This window comes from Borostomias antarcticus, assembly GCF_949987555.1.
Source record: "Borostomias antarcticus genome assembly, chromosome: 8".
NCBI classification, from domain to species: Eukaryota; Metazoa; Chordata; class Actinopteri; order Stomiiformes; family Stomiidae; genus Borostomias; species Borostomias antarcticus.
The window spans coordinates 12,239,934-12,260,201 of NC_140241.1; the positions used below are offsets into that span (position 1 = coordinate 12,239,934).

Sequence of the window (20,268 nt, forward strand, 5' to 3'; positions counted from 1 at the left end):
TGATGATATAATGTCAATTATATTATAGGCTTTGAGGATGTCTTGAAGAGCTTGACAAATTGCTGTCTACAAACAGCACTAAATGTAATGTCAATTAATTCAATCGTTATTGATAATGGCATACTGTATTTATTAAGCTTACAAAGAGCCGCAAAAGTCTTCAACTGATTGGACTATTTTCTGGTGGATAAACACCCATCCTCCTAAACTGCGTGGTACCCACAAGCGCAGGCTAACTCACGGCGGCCATTTTGTACCAGAAGTAGCCTCGGCCTGCGGCACAAAGCAGCAGCCACAACGATGGGAGCCCTGAGGAGCGATTCTGCATAAAAACACAAAAGCCCAAAGCCTCCCACGGCCCTCATGCTGCTAAACCGCCCGGCTCTGGGCAGGTAGATAGGGCGCTGTGGGCTCATTCATCCAGACTAGCTGAGCAAGGAGCCCACAATGGCTCTCCTCAGATCTGTTGTTATCAGCTGGGCCGATTCATCACTGAGGCTAACGAGCTAATCACAGGGGCCACTGAGGGGAATGGCTGATTGTGTGTACAACTGTTGGCAGAACAGTGGGAAGGCGTTGGGACCGGGTGTTGAGGAAGCAGGTTGGTGATGATGCGTCCTGGTGAGTCATACCGCCGTGTGACGCGCGGGTGTCTATTCAGTTCAGCCAAGCAGATCACAGAGGGGAGAGGGAGGTGAAACTGTGTGCGTATGTGTGTGTGTGTGTGTGTGTGTGTGTGTGTGCGTGTGCGTGGGCGTGCGTGTGTGTGTGTGCATATACTTCAACGTTCAAGGTGACTTTTTCACTTTTGTTAAATCAGCATAACATATTCTCTCTCTGAGTGCGTGTGTGTGTGTGAGAGAGAGAGCGTGTGTGTGTGTGTGTGTGTATGTGTGTGTGTGAGAGAGAGAGAGAGCGTGTGTGTGTGTATGTGTGTGTGGGAGAGAGAGAGAGAGAGTGTGTGTGTGTGTGTGTGTGGGGGGGGGGGGGGTATGTGTGTGTGTGTGTGTGTGTGTGTGTGTGTGTGTGTATGTGTGTGTGTGTGTGTGTGTGTGTGTGTGTGTGTGTGTGTGTGTGAGCGTGCGTGTGTGTGTGTGTGAGCGTGTGTGTGTGTGTGTGTGTGTGTGTGTGTGTGAGCGTGTGAGTGTGTATGTGTGAGCGTGTGTGTGTGTGTGTGTGAGAGAGAGTGTTAGGTAGGCAGCTGTCGGCTCCCTGTCCTCTGTCAGCGCTGGATCAGCAGGGGAGAGCAGGTGATGATGGGTCAGATAGACGGCCGTCGCAATGCAGCTGCATCAGCCTGGCTGGCCGTCTCCCTCCGGCCTCTAGGACAGTGCTGAGGGAGCTGTCCATGGTGCTGATCTCCACTCAGTACCTACTACGTTCTCTCTCTCTCTTTCACACTATCACTCTCTCTTCAATTCTCTATCTCTCACCCTCGCCCTCTCTCCCTCGCACCCTCTCTTTCTCTCTCTCACTCTTTCTTTCTCTCTCTCTCTCACTATCACTCTCTCTTCAACTCTATCTCTCACCCCCTCCCTCTTGCCCTGTCTCTCTCTCTTTCTCTCTCTCACTCTCTCCCTCACACCCTCTCTCTCTCACTCTCTCTTTCTTCCTCTCACTCTCTCCCTCTCTTTCTCTGTTTCTAACTATCTCTCTTATCACCTCTTTATCTCAGACTGCCATTTCGTCAGTGTCAGCCCGTTGACTCATTCATGGTCTGATACTGGGAGTAGGGATGATACTGGGAGTAGGGATGATACTGGGAGTAAGGATGATACTGGGAGTAGGGATGATACTGGGAGTAGGGATGATACTGAGAGTAGGGATGATACTGAGAGTAGGGATGATACTGGGAGTAGGGATGATACTGGGAGTAGGGATGATACTGGGAGTAGGGATGATACTGGGAGTAAGGATGATACTGGGAGTAGGGATGATACTGAGAGTAGGGATGATACTGGGAGTAGGGATGATACTGGGAGTAGGGATGATACTGAGAGTAGGGATGATACTGGGAGTAGGGATGATACTGGGAGTAGGGATGATACTGGGAGTAGGGATGATACTGAGAGTAGGGATGATACAGGGACAGCTGTGGAACAAGCAGATGTGATCAAAACAATGCTACGGGTGATATATATTTGATATATATTTTTTATCTTGTAGTGTTTGGCTCGGTCAGTGTGGACTTAAATTAAATATAGTACATCTACCTTGTGGGGACGGTTCATGAACCAAGATCAGCTCAAATCTATTGTACTGCTGGATATAAGATAAGCGTCAGTATTGTTTACAGATAGATTACATATCTGTATAGATATACATTACAGTATGTTTAGAGTTAAACCAAGACACAGATTGAGATGTTAAGCCTCTATCATACAGTATCATATCATATCACATGACAATCTGAAGCATATTGGGTGTGGTTCACATAAACTGACGAGATACACCCATAATCTGCACTGTAGCCAGGAGACAACAGAGAAGACTGCCATGAGAGAGAGATAGAGAGAGAGAGAGAGAGAGAGAGAGAGAGTGAGAGAGAGAGTGAGAGAGAGAGAGAGAGAGAGTGAGAGAGAGAGAGAGAGAGAGAGTGAGAGAGAGTGAGAGAGAGAGAGCGATGGGGAAAGACAGCAAGGAAGAGCCACGTCACTCTAGAGAGGACGTGTGGGGGGAGGAGAGGAAAGAGAGAAGAAGAGATGGATAGATACAGTAGATAGATAGATAGATAGATAGATAGATAGATAGATAGATAGATAGATAGATAGATAGATAGATAGATAGATAGATAGATAGATAGAGAAGAGGGGGGAGGAGAGAGAGGGAGGAGGAGAGGGAGCAGAGGGAAGAGGAGAGAGAGAAGAGGGGGGAGGAGAGAGAGGAGAGGGAGGAGAGGGGGAGGAGAGGGGGGAGGAGAGAGAGGAGAGGGAGGAGAGAGGGAGGAGAGAGAGAAGAGGGAGGAGAGGGAGGAGAGAGGGAGGAGGGGGAGGAGAGGGGGAGGAGAGGGAGGAGAGGGAGGAGAGGGAGGAGGAGAGAGAGAGAGAAGAGGGGGAGGAGAGGGGGGAGGAGAGAGAGGAGAGGGGGAGGAGAGGGGGGAGAGGGATGAGAGAGAGGAGAGGGGGGAGGAGAGAGAGGAGAGGGGGAGGAGAGAGATGAGAGGGGGGAGGAGAGGGGGAGGAGAGAGAGGAGAGGGGGGAGGGTCCACAGTCTGTGATCTGCGAAAGTGCAATAACAGAATCCTCTGAGGCTCCAGGGCCTTGGCGGAGGACTGTGTGTGTGTGTGTGTGTGTGTGTGTGTGTGTGTGTGTGTGTGTGTGTGTGTGTGTGTGTATGCGTGTCTGTGTGTTTTTGCGTGAGAGAGGGGGATGGGAACGGGGAGTTATTAATAGCCAGTGTTCTGCCAGATAGAGCAGGGCAGGGCTTTCTGAATGGGCCAGGGGCCCGGGGCCGAGAGCAGGCAGCAGCCAGCGGAACTAGCAGCACAAGCCCCTCCGTCACCAACACAGTCACCAACACCAACATGATCTCCATCACCCACACCAACACCAACACCAATACCATCACCAACACCAATACCATCACCAACACCATACCATCACCAATACCATTACCAACACCAATACCATCACCAACACCAACACCAACACCAACACCAACACCAACACCAATACCAATACCAATACCAACACCAACACCAACACCAATACCATCACCAACACCAATACCATCACCAATACCATCACCAACACCAATACCATCACCATCACCATCACCAACACCAATACATTCACCAATACCATCACCAACACCAATACCATCTCCATCACCATAACCAACACCATCAACAACACCATCATCAACACCATCACCAACATCAACACCATCATCAACACCAACAACAACACCATCACCATGTCCATCACCAACACTGTCAGAACATGCTGGAATGCTACCGCTTGCTTATTTATCTTCTCTCCCTAAAATGTCCCTCTCTATTAAAATAGTAGAGATAATCTGGGTTGTTCTAAAAAAAAAATAAAAAAAAGAATACATAATTAAAGCTGCTTCGCAGCGATGAGGCGGGGCCAGGCAATTTCCGACAAGTTTAGGAGCAATAAGCGAGAGAATAGGACAACAGGAAAGTTGACATTCCAATGTTAATTTTGTACATTCGTATCGTAAAACATTTGTAAAACATTTTGATGCGTTGTAAGCTCGATTTTGATAATTCAACAATGGTCAATGAGTTTGTGAATTACAGTCTGAAGATCCAGTGTAGCAAGTTTGGTGTTAATTGATTGAAAAATGTTGGATGAGATATGTTTATTAATTTTTACAGGTTTTGTTTGCTTTTCTTCATAATTGAACATTAACTTCAGCAGCTGTGTACTCAGTCAGTTGCCAATCAATCGATTTAGTCATTGTAATCCTCGGCGGGGGTTGGGTAGGGTTGCCAACAGCGATGTCTCCGATTCGTGGAGCTTGTGTTGGATTATGGGTAACGTAGTTTTCTCTGTATGAAGTGTTGGTTTCAGAGGACAGAATTAAACATATTTTAAAAAATTCAATTTTTGAGATAAAATTCTAAAAAAAAATCATACTACATCTTGGATATGTGGCTAATGTTGTCACTTTTTATGAGGATGATCAGCCATTGATTTGGCGAGAATAAATAGGAACTATATACAGAACTGTTAACAGTAAAACCTTTTGATGTGCTGTGGGCTCAATTTTTCATATTTCAAAAATCTGTGAGGATCGTTTGGTAAGGACAGTCTGAAGATACAGTAGATCCATTTTGGTGTCAATTGAACTAAAAATGTGGGAGGAGATAGGTTTGATAGGTTTTACAGTTTATGAAGAAATCAGAGTGATGGACTTCAAAATTCCTGCAAGGTCAAAGTGTATGAAAGTTTTGTCTCACTTGGGCCTACATTCACGTGGTGGTTTTACAGTGATAGCACCTATGGCTGATTTGTTATGATTTTTTTTAAGTTTTAAACTTTAGACTGTTGCTGTAGCGCCACCTTCAGGTTTATTGACCTACAATGCAGGTTGAGGACTTTGGGTATACTACTGGAGCTATGTGCAAATCTTGGTGATTTTTTGTCCACGGGAAGTTAGACTTCAGTGGAAGATGGAGAATAATAATAATAATCAAAATTCCTGCAAGGTCAGAGTGTATGAAAGTTTTGTCTCACTTGGGCCTACATTCACGTGGTGGTTTTACTGTGATGGCACCTATGGCTGATTTGTTATGATTTTTTAAAGTTTTAAACTTTAGACTGTTGCTGTAGCGCCACCTTCAGGTTTATTGACCTACAATGCAGGTTGAGGACTTTGGGTATACTACTGGAGCTATGTGCAAATCTTGGTGATTTTTTGTCCACGGGAAGTTAGACTTCAGTGGAAGATGGAGAATAATAATAATAATCAAAATTCCTGCAAGGTCAGAGTGTATGAAAGTTTTGTCTCACTTGGGCCTACATTCACGTGGTGGTTTTACTGTGATGGCACCTATGGCTGATTTGTTATGATTTCTTTAAGTTTTAAACTTTAGACTGTTGCTGTAGCGCCACCTTCAGGTTTATTGACCTACAATGCAGGTTGAGGACTTTGGGTATACTACTGGAGCTATGTGCACATTTTTGTGATTTTTTGTCCACAGGAAGTTGGACTTCAGTGGAAGATGGAGAATAATAATAATAAGTAAAACATTTTAATGCATTGTAAGCTCAATTTTGATAATTCAATAATCTGGTCAATGAGTTTGTGAATGACAGTTTGAAGATCCAGTGTAGCAACTTTAGTATTAATTGATTGAAAAATGTGGGTTACAGGTTTTGTTAGCTTTTTTTTTTCATAATTGAAAATTAACTTCAGCAGCTGTGTACTCAGTCAGTTGCCAATCAATCAATTTAGTCATTGTAATCCTCGGCGGGGGTTGGGTAGGGTTGCCAACAGCGATGTCTCCGATTCGTGGAGCTTGCGTTGGATTGTGGGTAATGTAGTTTTCTCTGTATGAAGTGTTGGTTTCAGAGGACAGAATTAAACATATTTTTAAAAATTCAATTTTTGAGATAAAATTCTGAAAAAAATCATACTACATCTTGGATATGTGGCCAATGTTGTCACTCTTTATGAGGATGATCAGACATTGATTTGGCGAGAATTAATAGGAACTATACAGAACTGTTAACAGTGAAACCTTTTGATGTGCTGTGGGCTCAATTTTTCATATTTCAAAAATCTGTGAGGATCCTTTGGTAAGGACAGTCTGTAGATACAGTATATTAATTTTGGTGTCAATTGAACAAAAAATGTGGGAGGAGATATGTTTGATAGGTTTTACAGTTTATGAAGAAATCAGAGTGATGGACTTCAAAATTCCTGCAAGGTCAAAGTGTATGAAGGTTTTGTCTCACTTGGGACTACATTCACGTGGTGGTTTTACAGTGATAGCACCTATGGCTGATTTGTTATGATTTTTTTAAGTTTTACACTTTAGACTGTTGCTGTAGCGCCACCTTCAGGTTTATTGACCTACAATGCAGGTTGAGGACTTTGGATATAGTACTGGAGCTATGTGCAAATTTTGGTGATTTTTTGTCCATGGGAAGTTAGACTTCAGTGGAAGGAGAATAATAATAATAATAATAATATAGGCAAATACAATAGGGTTCCGGCAGCTACGCTGCCTGGCCCCTAAAAATAGCCTCTTCCTACTCTAAGCCTATCATACTTAAAATGTTAATGTCTGTAACACTGCTTCTCCATGCACAAAAATGCTAAAGTATCACAGTATTGAGCATTGAGTATACAGTTTTGAGCCTGTGGCAAAAGATGGGCTGACATCAGTGGGGAGTTCCACCACTGGGCCAGGACAGAGAAAAGCCGTACCGTGTCGATCGACCACAGGGACCTGGGAGTGACGGGGCAACCAATCGCCTCGAGGCAGCAAAGCACAGTGGCCGGGTGGGGGTGAAGGGCCTGACCAGGTATTATGTTGACGTTTTTGGCTAATTTGTTGACAAACAGCCCATTGTTCATGCCTTTCATCTCCCGGTGACTAGAACTTCCTCAGCTAAAATGCTACCGAGGTAAAACCACCAATGCTAACATGCTAGTGAGGTGACCCCACCGATGCTAACATGCTAGCGAGCTGCCACCACCGATGCTAACATGCTAGTGACGTGCCACCACCGATGCTAATATGCTAGTGACGTGCCACCACCGATGGTAACATGCTAGCGAGGTAACACCACCAATGCTAACATGCTAGTGAGCTGCCTGCACCGATGCTAACATGCTAGCGAGCTGCCACCATCGATGCTAACATGCTAGCGAGCTGCCACCACCGATGCTAATGCTCCGTTCCATTTGTCAGGGATGTAGTGAGGTGGGAGAGACAGAGAATGACGTCATCCACAAGGTAACCACGGTACACAACAACAGCTCAGAACAATGATGGCCGTTAGCTAGCTTTGTTTGCCAAACCAGTAGATAACACTATGCATACTACGTATTTTGCATATGCATAGAGGTCACGAACATGTCCTCAGATAACAGTTGGGGAATACTGTGTGTACGACTGATTTAATGAGACGCAAATGAGACAGAAATGCTAATAAAACTGTATTACTTAAGTTTCACTTAGTTAAACAGGGAGCTGCCATCTTGTTCACGACTTCCAGAGTGAACTGAGGGTAGGGGTACATGGTATGAGTTCACGAGCCAAGAAAGTCATGAGGGGCATTCCAGTTAAAACTGCAGGTAGTATCATGTGAATCACAATTTCACGAGCCAAATGGAAAGCTGCAAAAAAATGAATGCTATGCTAGGTGCCACCACCACCGATGCTAAAATGCTAATTGTCTTCTTTCTTTCCTCTATGCTATGATGACTAAGGCAGACACAGCTGTGCTGTGACAGTTCCTGTCTTTTGCTAGGCTTGTTTATCAAAAGGTCAAGGGGACACCAGGAGAGAAAGGTCATTATTGTCCTTGGGGGCAGCAGCCTAGCTAATGAAAAAACAACAAGTAGCTTCAAACATTCAGGAAGGTCGTATGGGTTGTTTTGTTTTTATACTGATATTCATCGGTTGTTTTGTTTTTATGCTGATATTCACCTCAGAAACATGACTGAGCGTAGTTGCTGGAGGGAAGGTCTTAAAGGTCTTCAAAGATGGTGTGAATGTGGATACCTCTCAATGGAATCCCAAAACTGCTATGAAATTACAGTAATAGTGTGTGTGTGTGTGTGCGTGTGTGCGTGTGTGCGTGTGTGTGTGCGTGTGTGTGTTTGTGTGTGTGTGTGTGTGTGTGTGTGTGTGTGTGTGTGCATGTGCGTGTGTGTGTCTGTGTGTGTGTGTGTGTGTGTGTGTGTGTGTGTGTGTGTTCTAGTGCCGGTGGGTGTAATTGAAAGGGAATGTCTTAGACTGTGAAATCTGTCTGATGGTGAAATATCTCTGCTAAATATTCTGCAGTACATACAAACTGCCCACATAAACCAAAATATTACAAGGGCAAATCAATGACAAGCTGATATTCCAGGATGTACAGAATGCACCACATCTCTCCAGCCTGCAGTCATTTCATGGTTTGAACTATCCCACTAGCTCACGGGTACCACCAGTATTAAAGGTCCCTACAGACGGGAGGAATTGGGGGAAACATTTTGCTTTTCGGATCGCTGGCCCTAAACTCTGGAACTCCTTTCAGAAACAAAACAAGCTCACATCCCTTATTTCCCTGCAAACAATGGTAAATGGACTGCACTTTTATAGCGCTTTTCCACCTTAGCGGCACTCAAAGCGTTTTACAATGGCCTCTCACTCATCCATTCACACACCAATGGCGGCAGCTGCCATGCAAGGTGCTAACCTGCTCATTGGGAGCAATTTGGGGTTAGGTGTCTTGCTCAAGGACACTTCGACATGTGGACAGTCGGAGCTGGGATTCGAACCGCTGACCCTTCGATCATTGAACGACCCGCTCTACCAACTGAGCTACAGCCGCCCCTAAACAAAGAATGATTAACTGATAGTGAAACCTATGGGACTGTAAAGGCATTGATGCTAGTGTTACGTATTGTGTCTGTCCTGTGCTTTGTTACTGTTCATGTTTGTCTCCCCCAGGTGTCTGTCCATGCTGTGTGCACCCTCCCTTGTCATTCGTCCTGTCAATTATTGTCTCCTGCCATCCTCCTGGCTGCCACTGCTACCACCTGGCTGCCATCAGCAATCAACTCCCCAATCATCTCCTGCCCAATCAGCAGGCAGCCTTCCCCATATATATGTGTGTCTGTGTTCCCTGTTGGTTAGAGAGAGACAGAGGGGTATGTTGTATGTGAATGTGATGTTGTTTGACCTTAGTTGTCTTAAAGCCTACTGTTTGTGTACTTCTGTTGGACAACCTACCTACCTTAGTTCTAGTTGTGTTTGTGTTAACTGTGATTTGTTATCTCCCCTTGTGTTCTTCCGCTCCTGGGAGAAGGGCTTTAGGTAAGATACCCTGGGGTATACATTTTCACCACGTAGGTAACCCTCTGTTAAACACACTAGGTAAGAGTGAGCGGCTGCCACATCTTTTTGTAGCAGGTAGGTAAGGTTCCGGTTTAGGTTTAGATAGATAGCTAGTTAGGGCCTCTAGTTCTGTTTTCAGTTAGATATTGTTAGGGTCTATAGGGTAGAGGTGTAGGGAAGGTAGGGCCGTGCTTCTTAGTGGCACCGTTCACAGTCCTTCTCCCTAGGTCCCTTATCTCCTGCCCTCTGTTAATTCATTTATTTCCCCCTTTGTGGTTTTGTCGTCGTTGTGGTGTTTTCTGTTCATTGTCATTTGTGGTGGATGGTAATAAAACATTTTTTAGTGACGAACGTTATCTTTGGTTTTCCCTGCCTGGTTCCCCCAGCACTCCCTCACCTAGTACTGTCTTGTTACATCGGCCCGGTGGGTCTAGACACAGGCTGTTGCGTTCCCCTCTCCCCCCTAGTTATTACACCTTTACACCGTTATTATTACATCTGAGTAGGGGACGTAACATAATGGGGGCTCGTCCGGGATATCTTATCCTGTGAGCTTGTGTATAGTCGTACTGTTGTTAAGTGGTTTTGGTGGTGTGGTGCTTAGTGTGTTTTCTTTCATTGCCATGGCTGAGTCCATAGTGCAGCAGTTTATTGATGGTCCTTCAGAGGCTCTGTTGGATGTGTGCCGCATAGTTGACTTACAGGCCATAGCTGAACACTTTTCTATTTCTGTGCCTAAGGGGTTGGTGAAGGCGGAGTTGAGGCAGCTTGTAGGAGAAGGGCTGGTGACTGCAGGTGTGCTCTTGTCTGCACCTGTGTTGGTCCTTCCTGCTCCCGGCCTTGCTTTGGGGGAGGATACACAGTTTTCCCCTGAGAGAGTGTTCATGCAGGATGAAGGCGGAGGCCGACGTTCAGGTGCCGCCTGCAGTGCCGCGCACTCTTCCCAGGTTTGATCCAGGTTTCTCTCCTCCTGAGTCAGGTGACAGTTCTCGGCTGCGGCTCCGTTTGGCTCGTCTCGAGCTGGAGAATCGTGAGAGGGAGCGGAGTAGACAGGCCGAGTATGACCATAAACTGCAGGTTCGGAGGATGGAACTCGATGCTGAGATCCAGATAAGGCGTCTTGAGATGGAAGAGAAGCTTGCTCTCTCACGTGCTAAACCGCAGTATAGCCCCATGTCTCCTGTTGCAGACTCCCCTACATCACCAGCCCAACCAAAGGAATGGTTTAATGTGAGTAAGAACGTTTTTTTATTCCCACTCTTTCGAGAGTCTGAAGTAGACTCCTATTTTGGTGTGTTTGAGCGAATAGCAGCTGCTTTGAAATGGCCCGAAGATATGTGGGCTCTGCTGTTACAGTGCAAACTCTGTGGTAAAGCTCAGGAGGTGGTCGCTGCTTTGTCTCTAGAAGACGGTCTTCAGTATGACAAGGTTAAGGCGGCAGTGCTGCGTGCCTATGAACTAGTCCCTGAAGCCTACAGGCAGAAGTTCCGGCAGTATAAGAAGAGAGATAGCCAAACCTTTGTCGAATTCGCCCGTGTGAAAGAGCACTTGTTTGATAGGTGGCTAGAGGCTAGTAAAGTCACTGATTTTAACTCTCTTAGGGAACTCAATCTCATTGAGGAGTTCAAGAATAGTGTGCCAGAGAAGTTTGTAGTGTACTGTAATGAGCAGAAAGTAACCACTTTGTCCCAGGCGGCGGTGCTCGCTGACGAGTTCGCCCTAACCCACAAAACAGCGTTCACGACACCCCGTGTAGAGACACGTAGGGTTGCCCCGCCTGCCCCAAACACTGGCCACTTCTCTGCTCCTCCTGGTCCCAAAGAGACTCGTGAGTGTTTCTACTGTCACAAGAAAGGGCATCTGATACAAGACTGTAGGCAGCGGATACAGGGGACTAATCAGTCTTCTCCCTCCTCTAACCCCCGTAAACCTGTAGGGTTGATTAGGACCATGCCTGCTGCTGGAACTCAAGACACCACAGTGCGCTCTGAGTCACCTGATCCGAGCTATGCACCCTTCATATTCAATGGTTCAGTGTCATTGAACGACAGCTCTGAAGTGGTGCCCATTCGTATACTGCGCGACACAGGTGCTGCGCAGTCTGTAATTTTAGCGGATGTGTTGCCCTGGTCAGATGCGTCCTCATGTGGGTACAGTGTACTGTTACAAGGGATAGAAATGGGACATGTGCCAGTGCCTTTACACCACGTTTGCTTGCACTCCAAACTGGTCAGTGGTCACTTTAAAGTTGCTCTACAATCCTCTCTCCCTGTGAAAGGAGTCACGTTAATCATGGGTAATGATATCGCCGGTGGGTTGGTGTTACCTGTGCTGGAAGTGTTTGCTCCTCCTGACAAGCCAGTTTCTCTTGACAGTTTGGGAAAGGAATTCCCTGCTGCGTTTCCAGCCTGTGTGGTCACCCGTGCCCAGGCCCGGAGGGTGGGCGAAGAGGTATGTGACTTAGAGGACACAGAGTTTGGTCACTTATTCAGTGCAGATGATGATGTGTCACCCCCCCCGTCTTGTTAAAGAACGAGGCTCAGACAAGCATATACAATCAGAACCCAGTGATTTATTGCTTCCTGTTACCAGTGATACATTGAGAAATGCTCAGAAGCAGGATACTAGTTTAGCTAACTGTTTTTTGTCTGTTGTGAGCTCAGAGCAAGCTGCTAAGCCGACTGTAGCTTACATGGTAGAGGATGGACTCCTCGTACGCAAATGGATGCCTAAGAAGGGAACCGACAGCGGTTGGAGTTATGTGCGGCAAATTGTTGTCCCGAAGCCGTTTCGTGCACAAGTATTGGCGTTAGTGCATGACAGTCCCTGGTCCGGTCATTTAGGTGTCACAAAAACATATGACCGTATTTTGAGGCATTTCTTTTGGCCGGCCTTGAAACAAGATGTAGCTGCACATTGCAAAACCTGTCATACCTGTCAGGTCATAGGTAAGCCTAACCAGGTTCTCTCTCCAGCTCCTCTCTATCCAATTCCCGTGATGGGGGAGCCGTTCGAGCGGGTCATTGTCGATTGTGTGGGTCCCCTTCCTCGCACCAAATCAGGTAACCAGTTTCTGATAACCATCATGTGTGCTGCTACCCGCTACCCAGAGGCCATACCAGTCCGTAAAATAACCTCTAAGGTTGTTTTAGCCGCCCTGACCAAATTCTTTGCCACATTTGGTCTCCCGAAAGTCATCCAAACAGGCCAAGGATCTAACTTTCTGTCCAAGTTGTTCACTCAGGTCCTGAAGACCCTCAACATCACGCACAAAGTGTCCAGTGCGTACCACCCCCAGAGTCAGGGAGCCTTGGAGAGGTGGCATCAGACGCTCAAGGCTATGCTGCGCAAGTACTGTTTTGACACTAGCAAGGATTGGGATGAAGGGATCCCATTTGTGTTATTTGGCGTCCGTGAAACAATGCAGGAATCCCTTAAATTCAGTCCCGCAGACTTAGTCTTTGGCCATACTGTGCGTGGGCCGTTGAAGGTGCTGAAGGATCAGATGATGTCCACAGATCCTGGTCCCCAAAGTGTTTTGGATTATGTCAGTCAAGTTAGGGGGCGACTACATGAGGCGTGTGCCTTAGCAAGAGAAGCGTTGTCTTCCTCTCAGATCAAGATGAAGTCTCATTTTGACAAAACTGCTATCCAGCGGTCTCTCCAACCAGGAGATAAAGTATTAGTGTTGTTGCCTGTTCCTGGTTCCGCACTGTCAGCTCGTTTTAGTGGTCCTTATGTCGTTGACAGACAACTCAGTGAGACTGACTATGTGATACAGACCCCTGACAGGAGACGTCAGTCCCGCGTGTGTCATATAAACATGCTCAAATTGTATCACGCCAGAGAAAGTGAAAGTGAGCTCCATGAGGTTGCCAGTGTTCCCGTTTTAAATGTCACAGCTCTCAGTGATGCTGTTGATGCGGATGGTTTTACCCTGCGCAACCTGCCACAGCAGTGTGCTAGGCTAAGCAACTCAGAAATGTTGGGCTCTCTCCGTGAGCATTTGACACATTTAACCCCACAGCAGCAGGAAGACATAGTGAATGTGGTCGAGTCTTTTCCCTGTCTGTTCTCCGATGTTCCCTCGCGCACGTCTGTTTTGACGCATGATATTGAGGTCCGTGATGCGCTCCCGATTAAGCAACATGCATACAGGGTTAATCAGGCCAAACGAAAAGTCATGCAACAGGAGGTTGCTTATTTGTTGGAACATGGTTTAGCCGTTCTCAGTACAAGTCCGTGGAGTTCTCCCTGTCTTCTGATTCCCAAACCAGATGGTACAAGCAGGTTCTGCACAGATTATCGTAAGGTGAATGCCGTTACCACCCCCGACTCTTTTCCCTTACCCCGCATAGATGACTGTGTAGATACTATTGGTAATGCCACCTTTGTCAGTAAACTTGATATGCTGAAGGGTTATTGGCAGGTCCCATTAACAGCTCGGGCTTCAGAGATATCAGCCTTTGTCACTCCAGATAACTTCCTCCAGTATACAGTGATGGCGTTTGGCATGTGTAACGCCCCAGCCACTTTCCAGCGCCTGGTTAACACAGTCTTGGTTGGTGTGCCTAACTGCACAGCCTACTTAGATGACCTAGTCATACACTCTGCCAACTGGGCAGATCATCTGAATTCCTTGCAGGTAGTGTTCCAACGGTTGGCCGACGCCCACTTAACTGTCAACTTGGCCAAGTGCGAGTTTGGTGAGGCCACAGTTACTTATCTCGGGAAGGAGGTAGGACATGGTCAGGTGCGCCCTGTATCGGCAAAAGTCTCTGCCATCGCTGACTTCCCAGCCCCTGCTACTCGCAGACAGCTGCGCAGGTTTTTAGGGATGGCTGGCTACTATAGAGGATTCTGTCGTAACTTTGCTACAGTTGCAGCTCCTCTCACTGGGTTGCTCAGTCCATCTGTGTTCTATCGGTGGTCTGCTGAGTGTCAAGCTGCATTCGAGTCAGTTAAAGCGTTACTGTGTAGCTCTCCTGTTCTATCTGCCCCAGATTTCAACAAAGCATTTAAGCTGGAGGTGGATGCGAGTGCTGTAGGTGCGGGTGCTGTACTCATACAGGAAGACGCAGACGGAGTTGATCATCCCGTCTGTTATTTCTCACGTAAGTTCACCAAAGCCCAATCCAGATACTCAACCATCGAGCAGGAGACGTTAGCATTATTGTTAGCTTTACAGTACTTTGAGGTGTACCTTGGGTCCAGCCCATATCAGATTGAAGTTTTCACAGACCATAACCCGTTGGTATTCTTAAACCGCATGTATAACCATAACCAGCGCCTTATGCGGTGGGCGTTACTGGTTCAGGGTGTTCCATTGGTGGTGCGCCACAAAAAGGGGTCCGAGAATGTCGTGGCTGATGCCCTCTCTCGGGTCCACTGCTAAAAATGAGTCAATGAGGTAATGTAGGCTCATTATTTTTGGTGCTTTGTTTTTGAAGCAGTTTTTTGTTAGTATAGCACATATGACCGGGCATTTTGCCAGGGCCTTTGTTTTTTGTTTTTTTTGCTATGGCCAAACAAGGTTATACAGTACTTTGAGTTCATTGAGATTTGTCTTGAAAGCATTGTCACAAACCCACGGGTTTGTTCTTTAAGGGTGGGGGTGTTACGTATTGTGTCTGTCCTGTGCTTTGTTACTGTTCATGTTTGTCTCCCCCAGGTGTCTGTCCATGCTGTGTGCACCCTCCCTTGTCATTCGTCCTGTCAATTATTGTCTCCTGCCATCCTCCTGGCTGCCACTGCTACCACCTGGCTGCCATCAGCAATCAACTCCCCAATCATCTCCTGCCCAATCAGCAGGCGGCCTTCCCCATATATATGTGTGTCTGTGTTCCCTGTTGGTTAGAGAGAGACAGAGGGGTATGTTGTATGTGATGTTGTTTGACCTTAGTTGTCTTAAAGCCTACTGTTTGTGTACTTCTGTTGGACAACCTACCTACCTTAGTTCTAGTTGTGTTTGGGTTAACTGTGATTTGTTATCTCCCCTTGTGTTCTTCCGCTCCTGGGAGAAGGGCTTTAGGTAAGATACCCTGGGGTATACATTTTCACCACGTAGGTAACCCTCTGTTAAACACACTAGGTAAGAGTGAGCGGCTGCCACGTCTTTTTGTAGCAGGTAGGTAAGGTTCCGGTTTAGGTTTAGATAGATAGCTAGTTAGGGCCTCTAGTTCTGTTTTCAGTTAGATATTGTTAGGGTCTATAGGGTAGAGGTGTAGGGAAGGTAGGGCCGTGCTTCTTAGTGGCACCGTTCACAGTCCTTCTCCCTAGGTCCCTTATCTCCTGCCCTCTGTTAATTCATTTATTTCCCCCTTTGTGGTTTTGTCGTCGTTGTGGTGTTTTCTGTTCATTGTCATTTGTGGTGGATTTAGTGACGCACGTTATCTTTGGTTTTCCCTGCCTGGTTCCCCCAGCACTCCCTCACCTAGTACTGTCTTGTTACATCGGCCCGGTGGGTCTAGACACAGGCTTTTGCGTTCCCCTCTCCCCCCTAGTTATTACACCTTTACACCGTTATTATTACATCTGAGTAGGGGACGTAACAGCTAGTCATTTCCTTACTCTAATAATTATTCTACTCTGTATGTTGTCACTACTTTTGTATTCCTCATACTCTGCTACTTTATTACTGTATTCGTGTTACGTATATTGTAAGTTTGCACATGTATAGTCATTGTTGTCTGCACGCTGTCACTGTTCCTGTATTTTTCTGCACTCTGCAGCTGAATGACTATATATAGTATGTTGTTTGTAAGCAAGACACATCTGGAAAAGAGACCTGGTCTCAGTATGTTCTAATATCTATCTCATAACATGACTGCTCATACTACACCTCCAAAGTCACCTCTAATTACTGTAGCTGGAGATGCTGGAGACACCGCTGGGCACACACACACACACACATACAAACAAACGCGCACACACACACACACACTTGGTTCTGTCAGAGTGCATCTCATTAAGAGGCTGGTGCTTGGGCAGAAACAGCGGTCTACCCTGACGACTGTTACGATAGGAGGGTCGGCAGGAAGAAAGAGAGGGGGACACTAGGACCCATGGGAAGAGACGTGAGTATGAGAGGAACTCCGGCATGAGTCAGGCGTGTTGTGTAACATGGACACACAAACACAGACACACAAACACACACACACACAAACACACACACAAAAAACGGACCTCTTCTCCCTATTCGCTGCAGGGAGCCAGTCAGAGACACAGCACACAGTCACACACACAGTCACACACACATGCGCACGCACAAACACACACACACACACACACACACATAACCATACATACATACAGTACACACAAACACACACACACACACTTACACACACAAACGGACCGCTTCTCCCTATTCGCCGCAGGGAGCCAGTCAGAGACACAGCACACACACAGTCACACACACACACACACATGCGCACGCACAAACACACACACAACCACACACACACACACACACATACTCACTAATACATGATAGCCAGTTAGAGCACACATGGGAGAACACGTACACGCAAGCCAGCTAGAGCACGCGTGTGTTAGTGTGAGGGTTAGGGTTAGTGTTAGTGTGAGGGTTAGTGTTAGGGTTAGGCCTGGCTGGGACTTCATTCTGTAGACGTAGTTTCCACACGCATAGTCACATACAGTGATACGGGGTAGCAGCGTAGCAGACATCTGCAAAGACTACAGGCAAACAAACAGCCCAAATGACAATTACAGTAATTGCATGAATGCATGCCAAATTTTCCATTTGCATGTCAGTGTAGAACACATCAGTATGTGTCACCACACACATCACACCATCACATCATCAGCTTGTACGTTATAGAATTAACTAATGACATGCTAGAAGACAGACCTATAACCCATTGATATAGAATGAGTTAATGACATGCATTGACAAAACAATCAATTAATTGAATGAGTTAATTTATCTGATATTTGGAAAACACAAGGGGGGGGGGGTGACAGGAGGAAAAGTGTCACTCTGTTGAAGCCCCCCTTCCCGGGCAGGGCAAAACCATTAATCAATGCTCAGTCATGCTACACTATCAGAACATTACAGTAAGCACAGCTATTCAATACTCCTGACCTTCCTCATCACTTCCAATCACATGCATCCATAAGCCAACAATACAAGGTCATATCAGCTGCAGAATACTATTTGAATGGAGGACACAGACACACCGTTGCAAGCATTAGGCCCATGGGAGCTGTAGTCCTTAGTCGCGTCCGTGATGAGGCAGCAAGTGACAGATGGCACGTTAGGCCTGAAATGTGACGGGATATTAGCCCCCAGGAAGTGGTCACATCAGCAGTCTGCACGCCGCGCGCTCACGCGTTTGAGGGCCCGTCCGTCGTCTCTAGCGGGCAGCTGTGTACGGCTGCATTATAATCAGCTGAGCCAAATGACGTCATGGACTTCCGTACATCGTTTAAAAAAAAAAAAAAGTATATATATAGAATTCCCGGTGTGTTCAGAAGCTGCGCAGGAGGTTGAATGCTAAATAGCAAGAGGACATTCCACAGAGAAGCTACACAAATATTACGTACTAAACAAGTTAAATATGGACTTAGAGTTCAAAGAAGTTGACCAGCATTCATGCTAGAAGGTCAGTCTGATATTGTCTCATACGATACGCAGAAACACACAGATGGAGAAAGAGAGAAAGACATTGATGGAGAAAGGAGACAGGTGGAGGTAGGTCTGATGGGGAGTGCTAAATGTGCAGAGACCACACACTAGAGACCACAGACTAGAGACCACACACTAGAGACCACAGACTAGAGACCACACACTAGAGACCACAGGCTAGAGACCACACTCAGCAAACAGATGACAACACACGACCATGGAAACCAAACGAGAGTGAGAGAGAACAGGGGGAGGGGGATGGGAGACAGGAACAGCAAGAAAAAACGTTAAAAAACAACAACATCAACCCAAAATAACACGAGAGCAGCCCCTTACCCAGCATGCCCTTGTTGGGCTCGGACAGACACATGTCCTTCTCGGCGCTGGGCAGCACGAAGCCCACCACGAAAATCTCCACCCCGTCAGCCATCAGCGCCAGGCCCAGCACGAAGTACAGCGTCCACTGGAACTTCCCGTGGCCGCACTCCTGCAGGATGGTCTCGTACTGCTGCGCCAGCTCCTCCTGGTCCTTCCTGCGTTCGCCCTCGTACTGCGACAGGTCCCTGAACTGCGCCTGCGTGGCGGTCAGGCCGTCCGAGGGGCCCGTTTTGGTCGGCGCGGCCCTCGGGATGCCCTGGTACTCGCCCTCGTAGATCTCGTCGTCCTCGTCGTGGCCCTCGGTGGAGTCGCTGTGGTTGCCCTCGTCGTCGTTGGCCCGGCTGTCATTGCGGTAGTAGCCGCCGCCATCTTGGTCCTGGCTGCCGGCGTAATCGTCATCGTCGTCTTCCTCCTCGAACCGCTTGTAGGACCGTTTGGTGTACTCGTCGGCCATTTTGTCCACGCCCCGGCCCACCTTTTTGCCCGCCTGCTTCTTCACCACTTTGGCGATGTCTTTGGCGCCGCGGATGAAGTCCGTCCGACCGTCCCGGTACGAGCCGTCGTCCATCTTGGTTGTGGAGGTGGTTGGTTGCTTTTAGGAATGGGAGATATCAGGGACAACCCAGGCACATGGATCTCTGTGGATCTGGAACTCAGCACCACGGACAGCTCCTGTCTGCTCTGGTCTCAGCAAACACCCACACCTGGTAGAGAGACCTGTGGAAGACAGGAAACAACAGTTAGAGATAACGCTAGTACAACCAACACCACTACTACTACTTCCACTACCACCACTACTACTACTACTACTACTACTACTACCACTACCACTACTACCACTACTACTACTACTACTATTAATATTATTACTACTACTACTACTACTACTACTATTGCTGCTGCTACTACTAGTACTATTACTACTACTACTATTACTACCACTACTACTACTACTACTACTACTCCTATCACTACTACTACTACTACTACCACTACTTCTACTACTACTCCTATCACTACTACTACTACTACTACCACTACTTCTACTACTACTCCTATCACTACTACTACCACTACTACTACTACTACCACTACTTCTACTACTACTACCACTACTACCACTAGTACTACTACTATTACTACTACTACTACTACCACTAGTACTACTACTACCACTAGTACTACTACTATTACTACCACCACTACTACTACTACTACTACTACTACTACTATTACTACTACTACTACTACTACAAACAGAGTATAGGTTTTCATCCTTATGATGCTCTAAACATTTGTTCCATGTTCGATATTGTTGTAGACGCAGGTCAGAGGTCATTAGCTATATGTGCAGGTTCTTAACTCTTAAAGTCACATCCTTTGAACTGAAAACAACTGCCATATATCCCAGCCAGAGTGCCACCTTCTCTGAGCCAGTACTAACGGCCACAATGGGAGAACATGACACCTCTAAGTAGCAACAGTAAGATGAACTGCACCTGACCCACGGTCACAGGACACCTGACCAGTGCACCTAGTGTTCCAGGAGGAGGAGTCAGCAGGTCACCCACACTACACCTCATTGTCTTCACCTCATGCTATTACACACCTCGCCTAAATACTCAATTCTGATTGAACAATACACACTCCAAATTCACCTCTAACTAGCTGGATACATTCACTTCTGGGCGCAGCAGGGGTGTATGTTCTACAG

General features: G+C 46.8%; 1 protein-coding gene across 1 annotated transcript in view; it reads right to left on the bottom strand.

The window, feature by feature from the left end:
* Positions 1-19,122, bottom strand: part of sv2a (synaptic vesicle glycoprotein 2A) — a gene marked incomplete at both ends in the record, with an annotated part of 31,419 nt that extends 12,297 nt beyond the window's left edge. The window contains one exon of the mRNA XM_084441572.1: positions 18,513-19,122. Coding sequence (XP_084297698.1) covers positions 18,513-19,122 — 610 coding nt within the window. The remainder of the gene's footprint in view (positions 1-18,512) is intronic.
* Positions 19,123-20,268: the final 1,146 nt, after the last annotated feature.